The following is a 16,953-nucleotide window of genomic DNA, read 5'->3' on the forward strand; positions in this document are numbered from 1 at the left end:
TCAACCGTTTGACGGCAAATAAAAGAGCTTCAACACCGCCGTCGTCTGTATGCACGTACAAATAATTAACTGCACTTGAAGCTTTCATAAAATTAAAAATGAAACACCCAAAACTGTACATGGCATCACCACGAAGACGAACTATATGTTTATACGTGAAATTCTGGAGGGGACGTCGGATGGCGTCACGTGGGACGTAATGACGTGTGCCATTAATCGAACTATGTACTATAACATGTAAAACGGGAACATGAAAGGAATATTCTAAAAGCAACTCTGTAAACACCATAATCATAATATTGGCTTATTTAGAATAAAGTAAATAATTAGATTATTACTGATGTCCATGTAAACGTAGTCACTGACAACTAAAAAGGAGTGGGAAACATCTGTGACAACATCTGACATCATAGTGTTCATCTGAGACATAATAATAATAATAATAATAATAACAGTTTAGTGACCTTTACATATACAGTAGTGCATAATATTTAATATTTCTTATCAGTTTTACACTATAATAATAAATTGTTTTAAAAATCGTAAAGCGTTCCATTTCCTCCAGGTTTTAAATCCCAGATTTTCATTGTGCTCTCAGACTTTTTGGACCCCACAGTCAGACTACTTTGACTAGCCGTTATATTGCATCACCAAAGAAATATAACGATATAAGTAGGGGCTCCATTCTAAGGAGGAGCTTTTTCAAATATGAAAACTTTTTTGCTTTCATCCCACATAGTTCTACTGCTGTTTAATTCACCTTGCATTGCTTTGAGATCAAAGACATGGCAGATTCACAGGCCATAGAGCACTTCTCTCTCCTCTCTGGGGAGATGTGAGCTTTGTGCTCCTCCTCTGAATGCTGTGGTAGTGAAGAACTGTGCGTGCCTCTGTTAGTCATGGCGCATTTGACTGAACCTCATGAGATTGGCCCAAGACCTTGATGGAAAGCCCTTTGCGAATGTACCCAAGCAGCTCCTGCAGTATGATGAATGCAGGCATCTAGTTTGGTCTCTGCAGATTCTTCTCATTAAATATTTAAAACTCTAAATGCAGCTATTAGTAATCGAGATACACAAAGCTTCCTGTTTCTCTTACCAAACCCCTGTGCTGGTAAAATCCCAGCAGTGTCGCAGAAACTTTTCAAATTTCATGCCACATAGAAGCACTATTGCGTAGTTTGAACACATAATTAAAACAAAAATCACATTTCGTTTGGGAGTTTTGTTTGAATTATATTTAATCATGTTCATTGCTAGGTGTAACTGCTCCTCAAGGCGTTTCCTTATTATTTGCCTCCGCCCACATTATTTGATGATGCAATATCTTCCTTTTGACCACATATATTGTCTTTTTTGCTATGAAAAAAACCTTTCTCTTGAATTTATTGCTCATTTTTTATCTTATTCTTTATTCACAGTTTAGGTCTCTTTTGTGTCTTCCACTTATTCTTGTTGAATTTAACTCTCTAATTTCATCCCTCAGACTTATAAACAACAAAAAAAGTACAAAATTTTTGATGCTTTATGAAATCTTATTTAAAGATATAATTTAAACTTAATATTGCGCTATTAAGGTGCAGTTTATGTAAATCCATGTTTTCTTTTTGTTATTGAAAAGGTTTCTTGTTAGAGATACAACCATGTTTTCCCTGATCATGTATGTATTTATGTTCCTCACAACAAAACAAAACAAAAATCAATATCATCTTTATTTCTAGGTAAAATGTCCCATAATAATATGAATAATAATAATAGTATATTTAAAGTAAAGTGTTTATTCATGCAATTTTCAATCATTTGTAATTTATTCTTCAATACCATGCTAACAGTTGTTTATGCAATTTGCAATCATAAATATATTTATTTCTGATTAATCATAATGTTCATCCGAGACAGTTTCCCATTGTAAGCTTTTTACTGATTAATAATAAACTACATTCATTCACTTTTTAAAATAATTTTTGCCATGTATTATTCCTCCATGCCATGCTAATTCTAATTATTCATAAATGCGATAATTTGGCTATTGCTTTACTTCTTAATATATTTTATTTTTATTTGATTTATTACATGCATCAGTCCCGTGTTGTATGTAAATGGTTAACTGACCCCACAAAGGTGAAAGAGGTCACTGAAAACCATCAATAAGCAATTAAAAGCTCATTAACTGTTGACTTAAAGATGTCAGTTGCAGTCTTTTGACAGGCAGTACTAAAGTGTTAATACAACCTCTTCTTAGTTCTCTCTCTCTCTCTCTCTCTCTCTCTCTCTCTCTTCCTCTAGCATTTAATCTTTCCCGTTTTATCTCCTCTCTAACATTCAGTCGTTCCACTGGGCCTCATTTGTTCACCATCTTGCATTACTCCCTCTCCTCAAATTCACAGCCAACGCCCAGCTTCTGCAGTACTGCAGTCTCTCCTTTTCCAAAAGTCTCACCCCTCCTCTTGATCACTCTGTAGTTATCTGCAGTGAGGAGGAGGAGGGAGAGAAAGAGAGATGCCGTGAGGAAGAGCACACCTCACGACTCATGCTGCTGCAACACACCCAAGGATCACAGCGACAGTCTGGCAGTTCATCACAATTCATTCTACCAACAGTCACTCAGGCACTTAGAGTCTTGTACATTTACACAGGAATGCAATTCATAACTCACATGCTCTCTCTCTCTCTCTTGCTTGCATGACTGTCCTCCCTCCGGCCTCTCATTAATCAGAGCTCTCTAACCCACTGCCCTCTCACAGGAGAAACAGCATGAAGACCTAGGATGGAATAAAAAAAATAAAAAAACTCTTGGGACCTATTGTAAGCTGGCCCATCACATCGCAACAGTTTTGCCTGATCTAATCCTTACTAACTTGCATAAAACATTAAACAAGGCTAATCTTCCTTTTGCTGCAAAGAAAATATCTTTTCAATAATTCTACCCCATATGGTTCAAGAAGAATGCCTTGATTTCTTTGATTTATTGAAGCATAAACTCACATAAAACATTAAACGAGGCTGAATTGCATCTTGATGCAAATTATTTATATTATATAATTTATTTATATAATATAAAATGATATAATCTTCATAGAATTGATATATCCTTTTATTATATTATATGACAAAACATTTACACACATTATTTTTCACATAAAGAACCAATTATTTTAGTATCAATGATACACTATTACAGTATTTGTTCATGATTTGAATTTAGTTTTTTTTTAAGCTTTTTAGTTTTATTTGGTTTTAGTAATTTTACTATTTTTAAACTTAAAGTTATTTTATATATTACTTTATAGATAATAGTTTTAGTGAAAAATAACAGCACTCTCTTTTTTACACACACATCCAAATATGTGACTGTATTCTGGAAATAAAAGGTATTTAAGAGAAAATATTTCAATGTATATTAACCAAATCCTGCTGGGTGACTGCACTTAAATTGTCAAGCTCAGTAGTACACATTTAAATCTATTTATTTGGTGATTTTACTGACTTCATTAACTTTTTTCACATAGTAGTTTTGACAGGTGGCCTACAATTTCAAGAAGACGCCATGTGATCAGTCCAACCTGGGATGCACTGAACGACTCTTTCAGATTGGGCCTAAATTCAATCACCAAAATAAAGAGCCTTCAATGGAATGGAAAATCGCTCAAGATATTTCTGGAGATTTGATTAGAATAGATTGCGCAATTCTTAGAAACTCCTACCTAACAAAGGCAACTGTATTAGATTATAGAAGGTTTCTCTGGAAATATAATGAGGTTTCCTATTTAAGAACAGGAGCATGTCAGAAAAATGCTTGAACGAGTAGGACAAGGTACCATGAGGATATGACCGAGCAGAAACTAATGCAGTGTCAACAACATTCAGATGTCCAATAAGCAAAATACTATATTTAGAAGAATAAGATATTTGATGAGCTCAGCATATGAAAGGCTTAATAACAGAGGTCTGCAGGTTTAATGGATCAATATATTGTTGTCGCACTGAACAAGCCCATGCAAGGCTAACAAATCTGCTGTAATGTAATGCTGGGTACACGTAGACCATTCGCAGCACTAACATCCTCCTGAAGTTGTTCTCAAGGGACGTTGTAATTTAACCTGCATGTGAGCTTCAGCAGATTTCCGAGCAGGATTCAAGAGAATCGGTTCGATACGGCCGAGTGAGAGGCTCCAAAACACAGTGGATACGTTACCTCTGTGCAGGTAAGAGTCAGCAAAAACAGAAGCATCTTAATGGGAACGACATGAAATTCTACAGTGTGTACCTGTGCCAGTGACAGACAGTTCACATCCACCGTCTCTCACTCCAATAGCAAAAGCACTGCATTAAGGAGAAACAAAAGAAGCAAAGATGAATGTCTGACTGATGCAGCATTTTACACACAAAAGGAAATTATTCCTTTTCTTGACAGGAAATGTGGTTGCAATATTGAGTTTTTGACTCTGGCTGCAAGTCTCATAAATGTTTTGTGTTTTGTGCCAAATGAATGCTTTGACTGATGCCATGGGGTTACTGCTGCATAGTCTCATTTTCCAACCTATTGCTTATGACAACAGGCAGTTTCATCATGATATAAATGACAATTGTGTCTCTTAACACATTTCTGTCCTTATTTGTTACAGACAGCAGCTGTAGACTTATATGTAACTCACTTAGAATGATTTTATTTCTCATAATGGATTCCTGAATAGATTTATTATTAATACAATAAATGTTAACTATGACGCTCCAATTATATGCTCTTAATTAGATTAATTAGATGCACCAAAATGTTCATTACTGACGTTATGTTTCTTTAAAATGGTCATTGTTTTTATTTTTTTAATAAGAAAGAAATCAAAATTTGGAGTATTAGAAAATGTAATTCGAAATAAAGTCAAGTGTCATGTTTAAGCCTTTTCACTGACACGTTGAGAAGGAAGACTATTCCGGTTCCACTATTCGTATTTTTGTCCTGTGCTGCCCTCTAGCGCTGAAAGCATTATTATTATATTCCTAATATGAGGAAAGATTATTGATCGTTGATTAAATAATAGATTCATTTAAATAATATTTATTATATCTTAAAATAACCCCTATACTTTTATGTCATATTTTACTGTTCTTCAATAAATAGTTCAACTGTTTTTATAGACAATTTATACATATTTTGTAATTATACAGGGCTAAACCATAATATTTCTTAGAATTTTTTTTTTTTTGAAGATGTTTATTTTTCAAGATTTCAAGTAGTCCAATGTGCTCTAAACGGAATCATCAGAAGAAATTTAGGAAGCTGTAATTCGGATACATTCGTGACAGAGCATCTCTCTGACACTCTCTGAAGTTTTGAGATCGTAAAACTTCCTGAAAGCGTATAAATGAAAGGCCCAGAGTTGGTTTTATAAAACGTCCTCAGAATAAAGAAATTACATTGTGGCATTGCTTTGTCTATATCAGGGGTTTCAGTCCTGCCATGGATTACTCAGCTATGATCATCCTGGTGCAATGGCCCTCATGCTAAAATTCAAAAGGCCGCTAGGCCTATATATTTTCATGTAGAAAGATCAGAAATAATAAATATGCGTAAAATATTAATAATAATTAGTAATGTACTGATAGATGTATTATTTATTTAAATATTTTTTATTATTATTTTTGAAGCTATTTTATCATAAATTATATTTTATTATTTTAAGTTACGTTATTCTAATTGATTTGTTTATTTAGTTTAGTTTAGTTAGTTTAATCTTATTTTTATTATATTTATTTATTTTATTTATTTCACGCAATCTTCTCACTTGCCTTCAATTAACTGATCACTGATCCACTGGGCGGCGCTACTAATTTATCAAAGCGCCCGTTTCTACAGATGACATTCCACGAAGAAGCAAGAATGGATTTGATCTCCCAGAGTGCCTTTCACTTCCTCTTCCCCTTCCGCGGCCTGAAAACGTAAGTACCCATAAGCATCCCATTGCAGCGATGTTCGAAATAATCCCTTTTGTATCACCATCATCACAAGTTTTTATGTCGAAATAACAGATCGACATATTTACCTCGGTTATATTTAACGTTTTCAGAGAATATGACTCGTCGTTTAAGCGAAATTTCTAATGTTAAACGGTCGGCCGGTCTCGGCGTTGTACAGGGACTGTTGTCTGTAAATGAATGTCGTTGCATGTGCGAGTTTACCAATGAAAAACAGAACTCTGGATTCGAAAGACGGGAGATATAAATTGTAGCCGGATATGGCAGTTTCTGTTATGTATTGTGATGCGGTGCCCATAGTATTTATGCTAGTGTCGGAATGTTTTATTTTTCTGTTCTCAACAGTTGTCTTGTTTGAGTTTGGTGTATTCTACGCCTGTTCTAACCATCCGGCGTCAATCATTTTCTCTCTAGATCTCTGAAAATGGTCCGCTACTCACTCGACCCAGAGAACCCGACTAAATGTGAGTTGGCAGCTACGTTTTTAACCATATGGCTGCTCTGTATTGAACCTGTGTGGTAATTGTTTTTATGTTCTACAGCATGCAAGTCGAGGGGCTCCAACCTTCGTGTTCACTTCAAGGTAAGAATGAACCCGCTCATGCTACAGTCTGAAGCAGGGATGTCCAGTCCTGCTCCTGGAAGGCCGGTGTCCCGCAGAGTTTACCTGAAACCCAATTAAACGCACCTGAACCAGCTAATCAAGTTCTTACCAGGCATATTAGAAACTTTCAGCCATGTTTAATTAGGGTCGGAGCTAGACTCTGCAGGACACGGCCCTCCAGGACTGAGTTTGGACACCCCTGATCTAAAGGCTTGTCAAGATGCTGACATTGTGGAGTACAGCCTTGTTTATAAAACTATATTCTGAATTAATTTTCTCCATAGGAATTTAAAAATTCTCACTTGTAATTTGACCAAACTAACTAATTCTGAGATTAATCAAATTAGAAGCTTTGTTTGAGCAAAAAAGTTATATATTGGGTTTTGAGGGAACTATGCCCCAAAAACTATTAGTTCACAGACATTTGTTTAAAAATATGCTATAAGTACATATAATTTTTTTTTTTTAATTTATCAAATATTTGCAAGTGTTGTATTGAGGTTGACTTGATTTGCATCCTTTGCAATGCTTCATGATAGTGCTGATTGAGTGACCACATGATGCTGTTTGCTGGTAAATTCCAATAGCTACTTTAATTATGGAAGTGTAATTCTTCACTGGGAATTTTTTTTTCTTTTTTTGCAATCACGCTTATGGTTTGTCATCGTTTAACCTCAGAACTCATGGAGAGAATGAATGAGGTTTTTATTTAATGGTACTCACCTTCTGCACTCTATATCTGGATAGAATTTCTTGTAGGATAAGCAGATGTTGCAAATGTACATTGTGGCTGCAATAATAACCAACTTTGGACACCTTTGAAGTATTTGTGAAAAGGATTAAGTATTTTCTGAGTAGCCACATTTCTAGTTTGTAAAGTGATGGAGGCTGGTTTACTTGGTGATCTGTTATTAAGTGTTGTCTTGATGTTTGGTCCTCAGAACACCCGTGAGACCGCCCAGGCCATCAAAGGCATGCACATCCGCAAGGCTAACAAGTACCTGAAGGATGTTATGGTTAAGCACCAGTGTGTGCCCTTCCGTCGTTACAACGGTGGTGTTGGTCGTTGTGCTCAGGTGAGGTTTTGTCCTGTTTTAAATCTGCCTTTTATAAAACTATTCTGTCCATGTTGTTGTGATGACCATCTTAGGACACCTTTGGAATTCACCATGAAAACACCTCTTAGTCTGAGCAACATGTACACTATTGTTCAAAAGTTTGGGTTTGATTAAAAAAAAAAAAAAAATCATGCTCACCGAGGCTGCATTTATTTGATCAAAAATACAGTAAAACTGCAATATTGTGAAATTATTAGTTCAAACATTTATCATTTTAATACATCCTTGTTGAAAATAAGTATTTAACTTACTGACCCCAAACTCTAGAACGATAGTGTTGCTCAAATTAAGATAGCTTAAGCTTACTTGTGATGTTTTCCATTTTTAGGCCAAACAGCATGACTGGACTCAGGGACGTTGGCCTAAGAAAAGTGCCGAGTTCCTGCTCCACATGCTGAAGAACGCAGAAAGCAATGCTGAGCTCAAGGTAAGACTGTATGAGCCGTTAAACTATGAATAAATATTTGTTAGAATTAGACAGCATTGTTGCCTCGGTGTATGATTTAAAACTAGCTTGCATGAATGCAGCTTTCTCTTCCGTACGGGCTTTATATCATCCCACATTGTGATCTTGTAGGGTTTGGATGTGGACTCTCTGGTGATTGAGCACATCCAGGTGAACAAGGCTCCAAAGATGCGCAGGCGTACTTACCGTGCGCACGGACGCATCAACCCCTACATGAGCTCCCCATGCCATATCGAAATGATCCTCACTGAGAAAGAGCAGATTGTTCCCAAACCAGAGGAAGAGGTTTCTCAGAAGAAAAAGGTATGAACATTAATGTTCTTCTAAAGAGAAAAAAAAACTACAAACTGTACACTTGGCTGTAGTGATGACATCTTAGGACACCTTTGGATTAATGATGAAAAGAATCGTTTTCTGAGCAGCTGTTGTGCATTACATGTGTGGAGGACTTGATATCTTAGTAGCTGCTGTTGGTGAGTGCTCTAACCAATTATATATATTTTTGTCTTCACAGGTTTCTCAGAAGAAACTGAAGAAGCAGAAACTCATGGCTCGGGAGTAAATGTAAATAAAGTCCAACATTCGTACTACAGAATGACTCTGCTCCTTTTTTTTTTTTGTGATTTATTTATTGACTTTGGGTATATTGCCTGAAAGATAACAAGTAAGCTTATGCTAAAAACCACTGTCATTTAAAAAGAAAATTTGGTAGAACAGAAATGTCAAAAAAAAAAAATCTATTTACTAGTGGGTCTAATAAGCAGTGCAAAAGGTGGTTGCTTTATTTGGTTTAAAACGGACTCTTTACAGTCCGTGAACCTCTTTATCATTGAGAACTTTTGAGTGTGCTCTGACAAGATGTCTCATGGTGCTTCTCTTGGTGGTTAAAGATCAGAGTTTGTGATGATAAAACCTTGAGTTTAGGTGGTTAATAAAGGTAGTCTAATTTATGATTAAGTTGCTCTTCATACATTTAATACATCCATTCTTGTCCAATTAAATATGTTGACAAACTATGCAAACAACAAAGTCACCTGGGGTATACATGAGGGATATTTATGGTAATGTATATATGTCAAATAAAAATTCACTGTTTCTTTCTTTTATATATCTATATAAATCTCTGTTTCTAAGTATAGGAAATATGCGTACAACATTTTTAGGAGTCTGGGTGAAATTAGGTTTTGGCTATAAACTAATTTTGGTGTTTGAACCAGCACTATGTAACTTTTGGCGCTCTAGCGGTTAATAAACAGAACTGCACACATCCCGCGGAAGAACATTCCAACCGGAGCTATTTCTCTAAGTTTGTCTATGGCGATTCACGCAGGTATGTGTTACTCCGCAGCGGTGACGACCCGACCAGGCTACAAAAGTCCAAATATAAGTACTTGTACCGTGGTGATTCGGAATAAGACAAAAACGCGGTTTGGAAGATGAATTCATGATGTACTTGCTCATTATATACATTTTGCAAATTTTGAACACAGAAAAAATTACATAGTGCTGCTTTAAATGAAAATCGTTGATGTTAACGTAAAATCCCATGACAATCATTGCATTTGACTTCTAGAGGACATTGTGAAGGCAAGGTGATATGTGACAGATCACGTCTGGAGTATCAGAGAAGAGAAAAAGGCATTAAATGAGATATGAACAGCAGAGAGTCCAAAGAATCACGAGAGAAAAGCCTACCGAAGCATGTTCGCAGAGACAGCATGCAGCAAACACCAAACAGTGAGTAGTTTGTCTGCAGTTCTGTTCTTTATAAGTTTGCATTATTATTAGCTACCTAAAATGAATGCCGGGGCTAGTTGTCACAGTTTTTATTTCAGTAAATATTCCTCAAGAGGTACATTTTTTTTAAACAAACCTAAAAGCCTTTAAGAGTTAGTTAATATATACCACTGATTAATAAGGTGGGGTTTGTGGAGGCGGAAGATAAGCAGCTGATAGTTTCTATCTACTATGAGTAAGAATAAGCTCCTCCCAAACTTACATTTAGATTTCCTGTTCATTTAACACGTTGGTGTTTGTATGAGGTAAGCTGTCACAATGAAACCTGACATTACACACTATTTTATTATGGGCTTTTTAGCACAAGATAGCACACACATGCATATCATTGTTTTGCTGTAAAAATGATATTTTTAGCATTTAAAATGTGTGACAACTCTCCCCAATTAAAGATTATAATTGATCTTTTATTTATTCCAGTGTGTCTGGATGCAGACGGACCTGAAGAGTTTCATTCTGGTGAATTAGAGACAGTCACAGATGAGGTGAGAGACTGATAGATAGTCTCGTGAAGGAAAAACAACTGATGTGTGGAACTGAAATAAGAAGGAACGTTTTTTTAGCATTGGAAACAACCTAGCAACCACCCAGAACAATCTAGCAACCAAATCACAATGCCTTAGCAACCACCTAGAACACAATAGAAACCACCCAGAACACCTTAGCAACCACATTGCAATGTGCCAGTAACTAGCACCCCAGCAACCACTTCACAATGTCTTAGCAACCACTCAGAGCACCCTTAAAACCACTCAGTAAATCCTGGCTATCACATAGTAATGCCCTAGCAACCACCTGGAACACCATAGAAACCACTTAAGAAAACCCTGGCAACCCCATAGCAACACCCTAGCAACCACCCAGAATACCTTAGCAATCACATAGTAACGTACCTGCAACCAACACCCCAGCAACCACCCAGAACACTCTAGCAACCAAATCACAATGCCTTAGCAACCACCCAGAACATTTTAGCAACCACATAGCAATGCCCTGACATCCACGGCATCCCTGTATACTGTACCGTCAAGCAACACTCAGAAAATGTAATAATTTAGTCTTTGTCTGTTGGATCCTCCTCAGCCATACATTCACACATGGTAATTTTCTTTTATCTAGAGAGGGTTTGTTACTCAGGACTGTTAACAATATTCGGATCTCTGAACTCTCTGTAGATAATTCATAGAGAGTGTGATTCAGTATGCCAAAACACACAGCAGTCATGTGTCTTGAGCGTCTTTTAATAACACAATGCACATTCCAAGAATATTGCACACTTTTAAACAATAACATGACCAAATCTTTGTTTTTCTAGTAACTGTTATATAGTTTAGATAATTTAACAACTTTATGCTCAATAATAATGACTCCTAGCAGGGATAAGTAGCTATCTTTATTCGAATGTCAGTATTTTTTTAATGTATTTTGTATGTAAACAACAGAATTATATTATCTTTTTTATTGAATTAATTTATCTTGGAGAAATATTATGCTGAAATTATGTGTTCATTTAGGAATAAGACATACCTTTACCATATATTTGGGAAATGTATGTACAACTCTGTTAAAGCTAAGCAGCACTATGTAACTTTTGGCGCTCTAGCGGTTAATAAACAGAACTGCACACATCCCGCGGAAGAACATTCCAACCAGAGCTACTTCTCTAAGTTTGTCTATGGCGATTCACGCAGGTATGTGTTACTCCGCAGCGGTGACGACCCGACCAGGCTACAAAAGTCCAAATATAAGTACTTGTACCGTGGTGATTCGGAATAAGACAAAAACGCGGTTTTTAAGATGAATTCATGATGTACTCGCTCATTATATACAGGTGCATCTCAATAAATTAGAATGTCGTGGAAAAGTTCATTTATTTCTTCAGTCTGTGTGCATTGAATTTATTTAATACACGAGTTTCACAATTTGAGTTGAATTACTGAAATAAATGAACTTTTCCACGACATTCTAATTTATTGAGATGCACCTGTACATGTTGCAAATTTTGAACACAGAAAACGTTACATCGTGCTGCTTTAAGTTTTAAGCATTTTGTTTCTACAGTATAGTGTTGGATTCACCAGTAGAGGGCAATGTAGCACTGCGAATCTGCTCATTTTACAGATTCTTTGTGTTTGTTTTTGGGGTTACTTATACTACATAAGGAATTTAGTAGCCTAATTTCTAATCCTAACATATAGTATAAATATTAAAACTATCAAAAACTGATAGTTTTTGTAAACTTGTGTGGAAAATATGTGCATGTGAGTGTATTATGTACACCGTAAATGTGCACATGAGTGCATATATGTATGTATTTCTAATGCAACAAGGGGCTTAGTTGCTACATTCTATTATATGCTATTTCCCCTTTTGACCACTAGGTGCTGCATCACGTTACACTTTGCGGAAGGCTGGTGGTTTTATTGTAGAAAAAAAGGATACACTATGACGCAAAAATAGTTTGCATTTTACTGTCTTGCATAACTTTTTTTATATATAAATAATATTCTGTAACTTCAAATCAGCCTCTTTTTAATGGACTAAACTGCTGGTTGTGTGTTGTAAATTAGGTAGTCCAAATCTCTTGATATATAGATACAGCCTGCTGGCTGGCATAGGTTATATACAGAGGCAGAAACACAGAACCTGCAGAAGAATGCAGCTGTGAGTTTCTAATATTTCACATTTATTCAACTGGCATTTAGTTTTTTCAGACGAAACCAAACAATACAAAAACCAATACATTTGAGAAAAGTGGCAGAAAGGGTTTTGATGAGGAGGTAGGAAAAATATTCACCTTAGTTCTCAAAGTTGAAGTAAATTTATTCAAGCTTCATCATTCTGTGATTGTATTGTGATTCATCTGTGGAGTGTTTAAACCCTCTGTCCACAGAGACTTTTAAGCTCATAAAATATCCGACTGCCTCACATGACCGGCACGCATGCAGATGTCCCTTTATTTAAGAAATAGATCTCAAATTGACTAAATTGATTTTGTCCCCTTTTTGTATTTAATAGCGGTTCGGATGGCAGCTCTTTTAATGTGCAAATGAGAACCAATGAGGACAGACTCCTAAATTCAGTTCAGACACTCAGCTGACACGGGCCACGTCACTGCCGGCCTTAGCCAATCACATCCCACCGAGCCCCTCTACTTTCCCAGGCACGCTCTCAAAGTTTTGACTTTTTGCAGCAAAAGACAGCAGGTTGATGAAAATGTTTTATTATCTTCCAGATCTTCATGTGAACTACCCAGAAAGACTCTCTTTTTATTTATAGATTTCAAAAACACTCTCATTGAAAGGACGCCGCTCTGTTGTATCATGCCATATTTGCAAGAACTGAAAGAAGGGAATGGATTTTGCCAGAGGAGATGGGTATGAAGCTTCGGTATACCTGATTGGGATTTTTTAGAGAAAAGTTTTTTTTCTTCTTCTTCTAAAGGCTTGAGTATTTTTTTTCCCCTTTCTCTCCGTCATCCGCTGTTCTACGTTTGTTTTTACGTTTTGTTTGGGTCTCCACCGTCTTGCTTCTTGCGCAATATTTAGTTAAAGTTGTAGTGTCTTGGTAATGTTAGCGGTGGGGCAAATGGACGGGTCTCGCCAGAGCGCTTTCCTACTCAATACCCCACCTTTGGCTGCTTTACACAGTATGACCGAAATGAAGACTCCACTTTACCCAGCCTACCCGTTATCTTCCACTGGACCAGCATCCTCCACTTCACCGACAGCTACCTCTCCGAATCCAGGTGGTATCCCGGTCTCGTCCCCGGGGATCAAAATATCCACTGGACTTTCGACTTTCGGTGCTCAGTGCTCAATCGCCACACCTCACGGAATAAACGACATCCTCAGTCGACCCTCGATGTTCACCGGAGCGGCGGCGGCGGCGGCATCTTCTCCCGCTGGAATCTTGTCTGGACTGCCCCGTTTCAGCAGCCTGAGCCCTCCGCCGCCTCCAGGGCTGTATTTCAGCCCCAGTGCCGCGGCCGTGGCGGTGGCTCGCTATCCGAAACCTCTGACAGACCTTCCAGGCAGAACCCCGATATTCTGGCCTGGAGTTATGCAAAGCCCACACTGGAGAGACGCCAGATTTGCATGTTCGCCACGTAAGTGCACGATTAACTTTCTTGAAGGCTGTTAGCGATCCAAAATATTACGATAAGCACAAACATAAATGGGATGTAGCCTAATAATAAAATTAGCTGAATTTTCAATCTTGCCCCTCACAGATCATAACTCAGTGCTGCTGGACAAAGATGGGAAAAGGAAACACACGCGACCAACGTTTTCCGGGCAGCAAATATTTGCCCTGGAGAAAACATTCGAGCAAACGAAATATTTAGCTGGACCTGAGAGAGCGCGGTTGGCCTACTCTTTAGGAATGACAGAGAGCCAAGTCAAGGTAAGACAGTCCTAATAGTTTGTGTATGACAATGAAAAATCTCGATTTACTCGATTCTTCATTATCATTAATCCATGGAACGTATAAAGAGAATTAGATGTGGGATCGGCCTAGTAAATGTGTTTATTCAAACCTTCCTATATATCTCTTTAATTGACAACTTTTATAGGCTATACAATTATTTATTTCTCTACATCAGGTTATTCAAATTTAATGCAACGACCAAATGCGACTTAATGTAGGCCTATTGTTTTCATCCATATCAAAGTTATTCACGCATTACATTAATTTAAAGTTATTAGATTTTGTTTGAAAAATGTCAACGTGCACCACTGTAATTGTTTATTGCAATTATTGTTGCTAATTTCATACAGAAACCTGTTCGATTTTTATTTCTGTTAAAATATTTTATTTATTCTCACTGCAGTTGGTTAGGCTATAGGCTATTACAGATAGGCTATTTAACTCTTAAACTCTTTAACTCTTAAATAAATAACTCAAGTTATTTGTTTATTTATTTATTATATCAGCTTTTTCAAGTTAGGCAGGAAAAATCTGTTTCTCATGGTGAGAAACAGATTTTGTTGAATGTTTCTAGGCGATTTTTTTTATGAATTCCCATTGATTATGCCCCATTTATTATTTTTGATGGAGATAAATCATTATTTCTGTGTGGATTCAAATACGTTTTTATCTCATTTTCATTGTAAAGGTGTGGTTTCAAAACCGAAGAACAAAATGGAGAAAACGGCACGCGGCTGAAATGGCCTCGGCGAAGAAAAAACAAGATTCAGAGACCGAAAGGCTGAAAGGGGCTTCGGAAAATGAAGACGACGAAGACGACTACAACAAACCTTTAGATCCAAATTCGGACGATGAAAAAATAACGCAGTTACTGAAAAAACACAAACCAAATTCAGCTCTTATCATTCACACGTCGGAAAACGAGAGCTCGTAAAACGGAAACGGGAAATGGGTTGTCAAATCCTTCAAGAAGTGTCAAAAAATAATGTAGGCTACTGTTTTTTTCACCAAGTTTGGGCTCTGGTTTGAGGGGAAGGATGTAAATCAGAGGAATATGCACTATTGGTGGAGCTGAACGTGCATCTGTGTCTGCAATAGACACGTTTCAACACATAGACAACGGTACTTTTTTTGTAAATTAACGGCGTGAGTTGTATCGCATAGGAATTATATTACTGTGAATATTTATGTGTAAAATATTTTGAATAGTAAACATGGCAGAATTCGTCCATTTCACATCAGTTTAATTTTTGGTTTAGGTTTTGTGATTTGCATTTTCATATCATTAATTTGTATAGGTGCTGATCACCCTGAGTTATTTTTTTTTTCTATGGGTGTAAGTTGCCTCAGCTCTTTGATTCTTAAAAAAATCAACAATGGAAACAGAATAATTTTCAGAATTTACCACTAATGGTAAAAGACATCTGAGCGACAGCTTAAATTGAGGCTCAGTCAAGAGATTGATCTGGCCATAACACGTGTAAATAAACAAACACCTAACCATATATTTCTAATATAATGCATAGTGTTCGTTTCCCAATGTTAGGATGTTTCCTTCATTTTTTTCATGATTAATTTATAATATTTTAAGTTTGTAACAGTGTTTGAATCCTGCAAAAATGCGCCTTGCAGGTTCGTGTGTATTGCACTTTTATTTAATAAAATGTTAAACATATGGGATATTTTTCTTTTCGTTATTATTAAATAGAATATAAATATTTTGTGTATACATTACAACAACGTTTTCAAGCATTAACAAATATGCTTGCTGATGAGTGATCAATTTTGAAATTGTCTTTCGCTTCGGTAAGAAGCTGTATCACTTAACTAAAGAGTTATCAACATGGCAGCGCTTATTCAAAGACATTTTAATATTTTGTATTATTATTATTATTATTAGCCCATTATTCGTTTTTAACAGCCCTAACACTTTTATATTTTTTCATTTTTTCATTTCAGTAAATGAATAATCATGTTCTCCCTTATTGCTCTGTGAGAGCACATATTTTACCTAATTGTTTTATTATAAAGACGCCATTACTCTGCGCACTTACATTAAAATTAGCTAAATTTTCGCTAAATTTTCGATCATTGAGAAATGTCGATAAAAAGGGCATGGTGGCACAATTATAGGAGGGATAGTAAAAGTAGAAAGCGTTTTTTGGCGGTCTTCAGCTGATCGCGTCACAGCTTCAATATGTCAGCTGATTCGCGCGATTAGATCATGTTCTTTGGAAATTGGAAATCACTCAATCGATTTGTTCTCAACAAACCAACAGAGAAATGTAATTCATAAGGTGAGATGATGCACCATGCACAGTTGTACTATCAGAAAAATATTTTGAGAGGGTATTTTTGAAGGACAACAGGTCCAATGCTTCTCCACAGGTTACTTAACCCAAATGAGTCGATTTTTGGAAGCGGTGCAGCATTATCTATTAGGTTACATTTATAATTGCAGGCAGACCTCCAGTTAACCTCAAAAATGTATTCATTTCGAAACATTCTAAATTTCATTTGCACGCATTTAATCTTTTTACACATTTATTTATTTAGATTTTGATGTAC

At 36.5% G+C, this 16,953-nt stretch overlaps 2 protein-coding genes and 1 long non-coding RNA gene across 3 annotated transcripts; all 3 read left to right on the forward strand.

Moving 5' to 3' along the window:
- The first annotated feature begins 5,864 nt into the window (after positions 1 to 5,864).
- LOC107722835 (60S ribosomal protein L17-like) lies at positions 5,865 to 8,752 on the forward strand. The gene is made up of 7 exons (XM_016531324.1): positions 5,865 to 5,936; positions 6,387 to 6,436; positions 6,515 to 6,555; positions 7,518 to 7,652; positions 8,023 to 8,121; positions 8,272 to 8,463; positions 8,675 to 8,752. The coding sequence occupies exons 1-7, from the start codon at positions 5,878 to 5,880 to the stop codon at positions 8,720 to 8,722; spliced, it is 624 nt and encodes a 207-aa protein (XP_016386810.1). The 5' UTR covers positions 5,865 to 5,877; the 3' UTR covers positions 8,723 to 8,752.
- A 718-nt stretch (positions 8,753 to 9,470) lies between these two features.
- Positions 9,471 to 10,440, forward strand: LOC107722815 (uncharacterized). The gene is made up of 3 exons (XR_001637846.1): positions 9,471 to 9,490; positions 9,734 to 9,897; positions 10,378 to 10,440. It is a non-coding gene; the product is annotated as an uncharacterized LOC107722815 (long non-coding RNA).
- A 2,524-nt stretch (positions 10,441 to 12,964) lies between these two features.
- LOC107722812 (homeobox protein Nkx-6.1-like) lies at positions 12,965 to 15,893 on the forward strand. Its single transcript, XM_016531290.1, has 3 exons — positions 12,965 to 14,065; positions 14,189 to 14,361; positions 15,074 to 15,893. Exons 1-3 carry the CDS (start codon positions 13,528 to 13,530, stop codon positions 15,317 to 15,319), a joined length of 957 nt encoding a protein of 318 aa, XP_016386776.1. The 5' UTR covers positions 12,965 to 13,527; the 3' UTR covers positions 15,320 to 15,893.
- The last annotated feature ends 1,060 nt before the right edge of the window (positions 15,894 to 16,953 follow it).

Source organism: Sinocyclocheilus rhinocerous, unplaced genomic scaffold (genome assembly GCF_001515625.1).
Source record: "Sinocyclocheilus rhinocerous isolate Xijiao unplaced genomic scaffold, SAMN03320098_v1.1 scaffold1055, whole genome shotgun sequence".
Classification (NCBI taxonomy): domain Eukaryota; kingdom Metazoa; phylum Chordata; class Actinopteri; order Cypriniformes; family Cyprinidae; genus Sinocyclocheilus; species Sinocyclocheilus rhinocerous.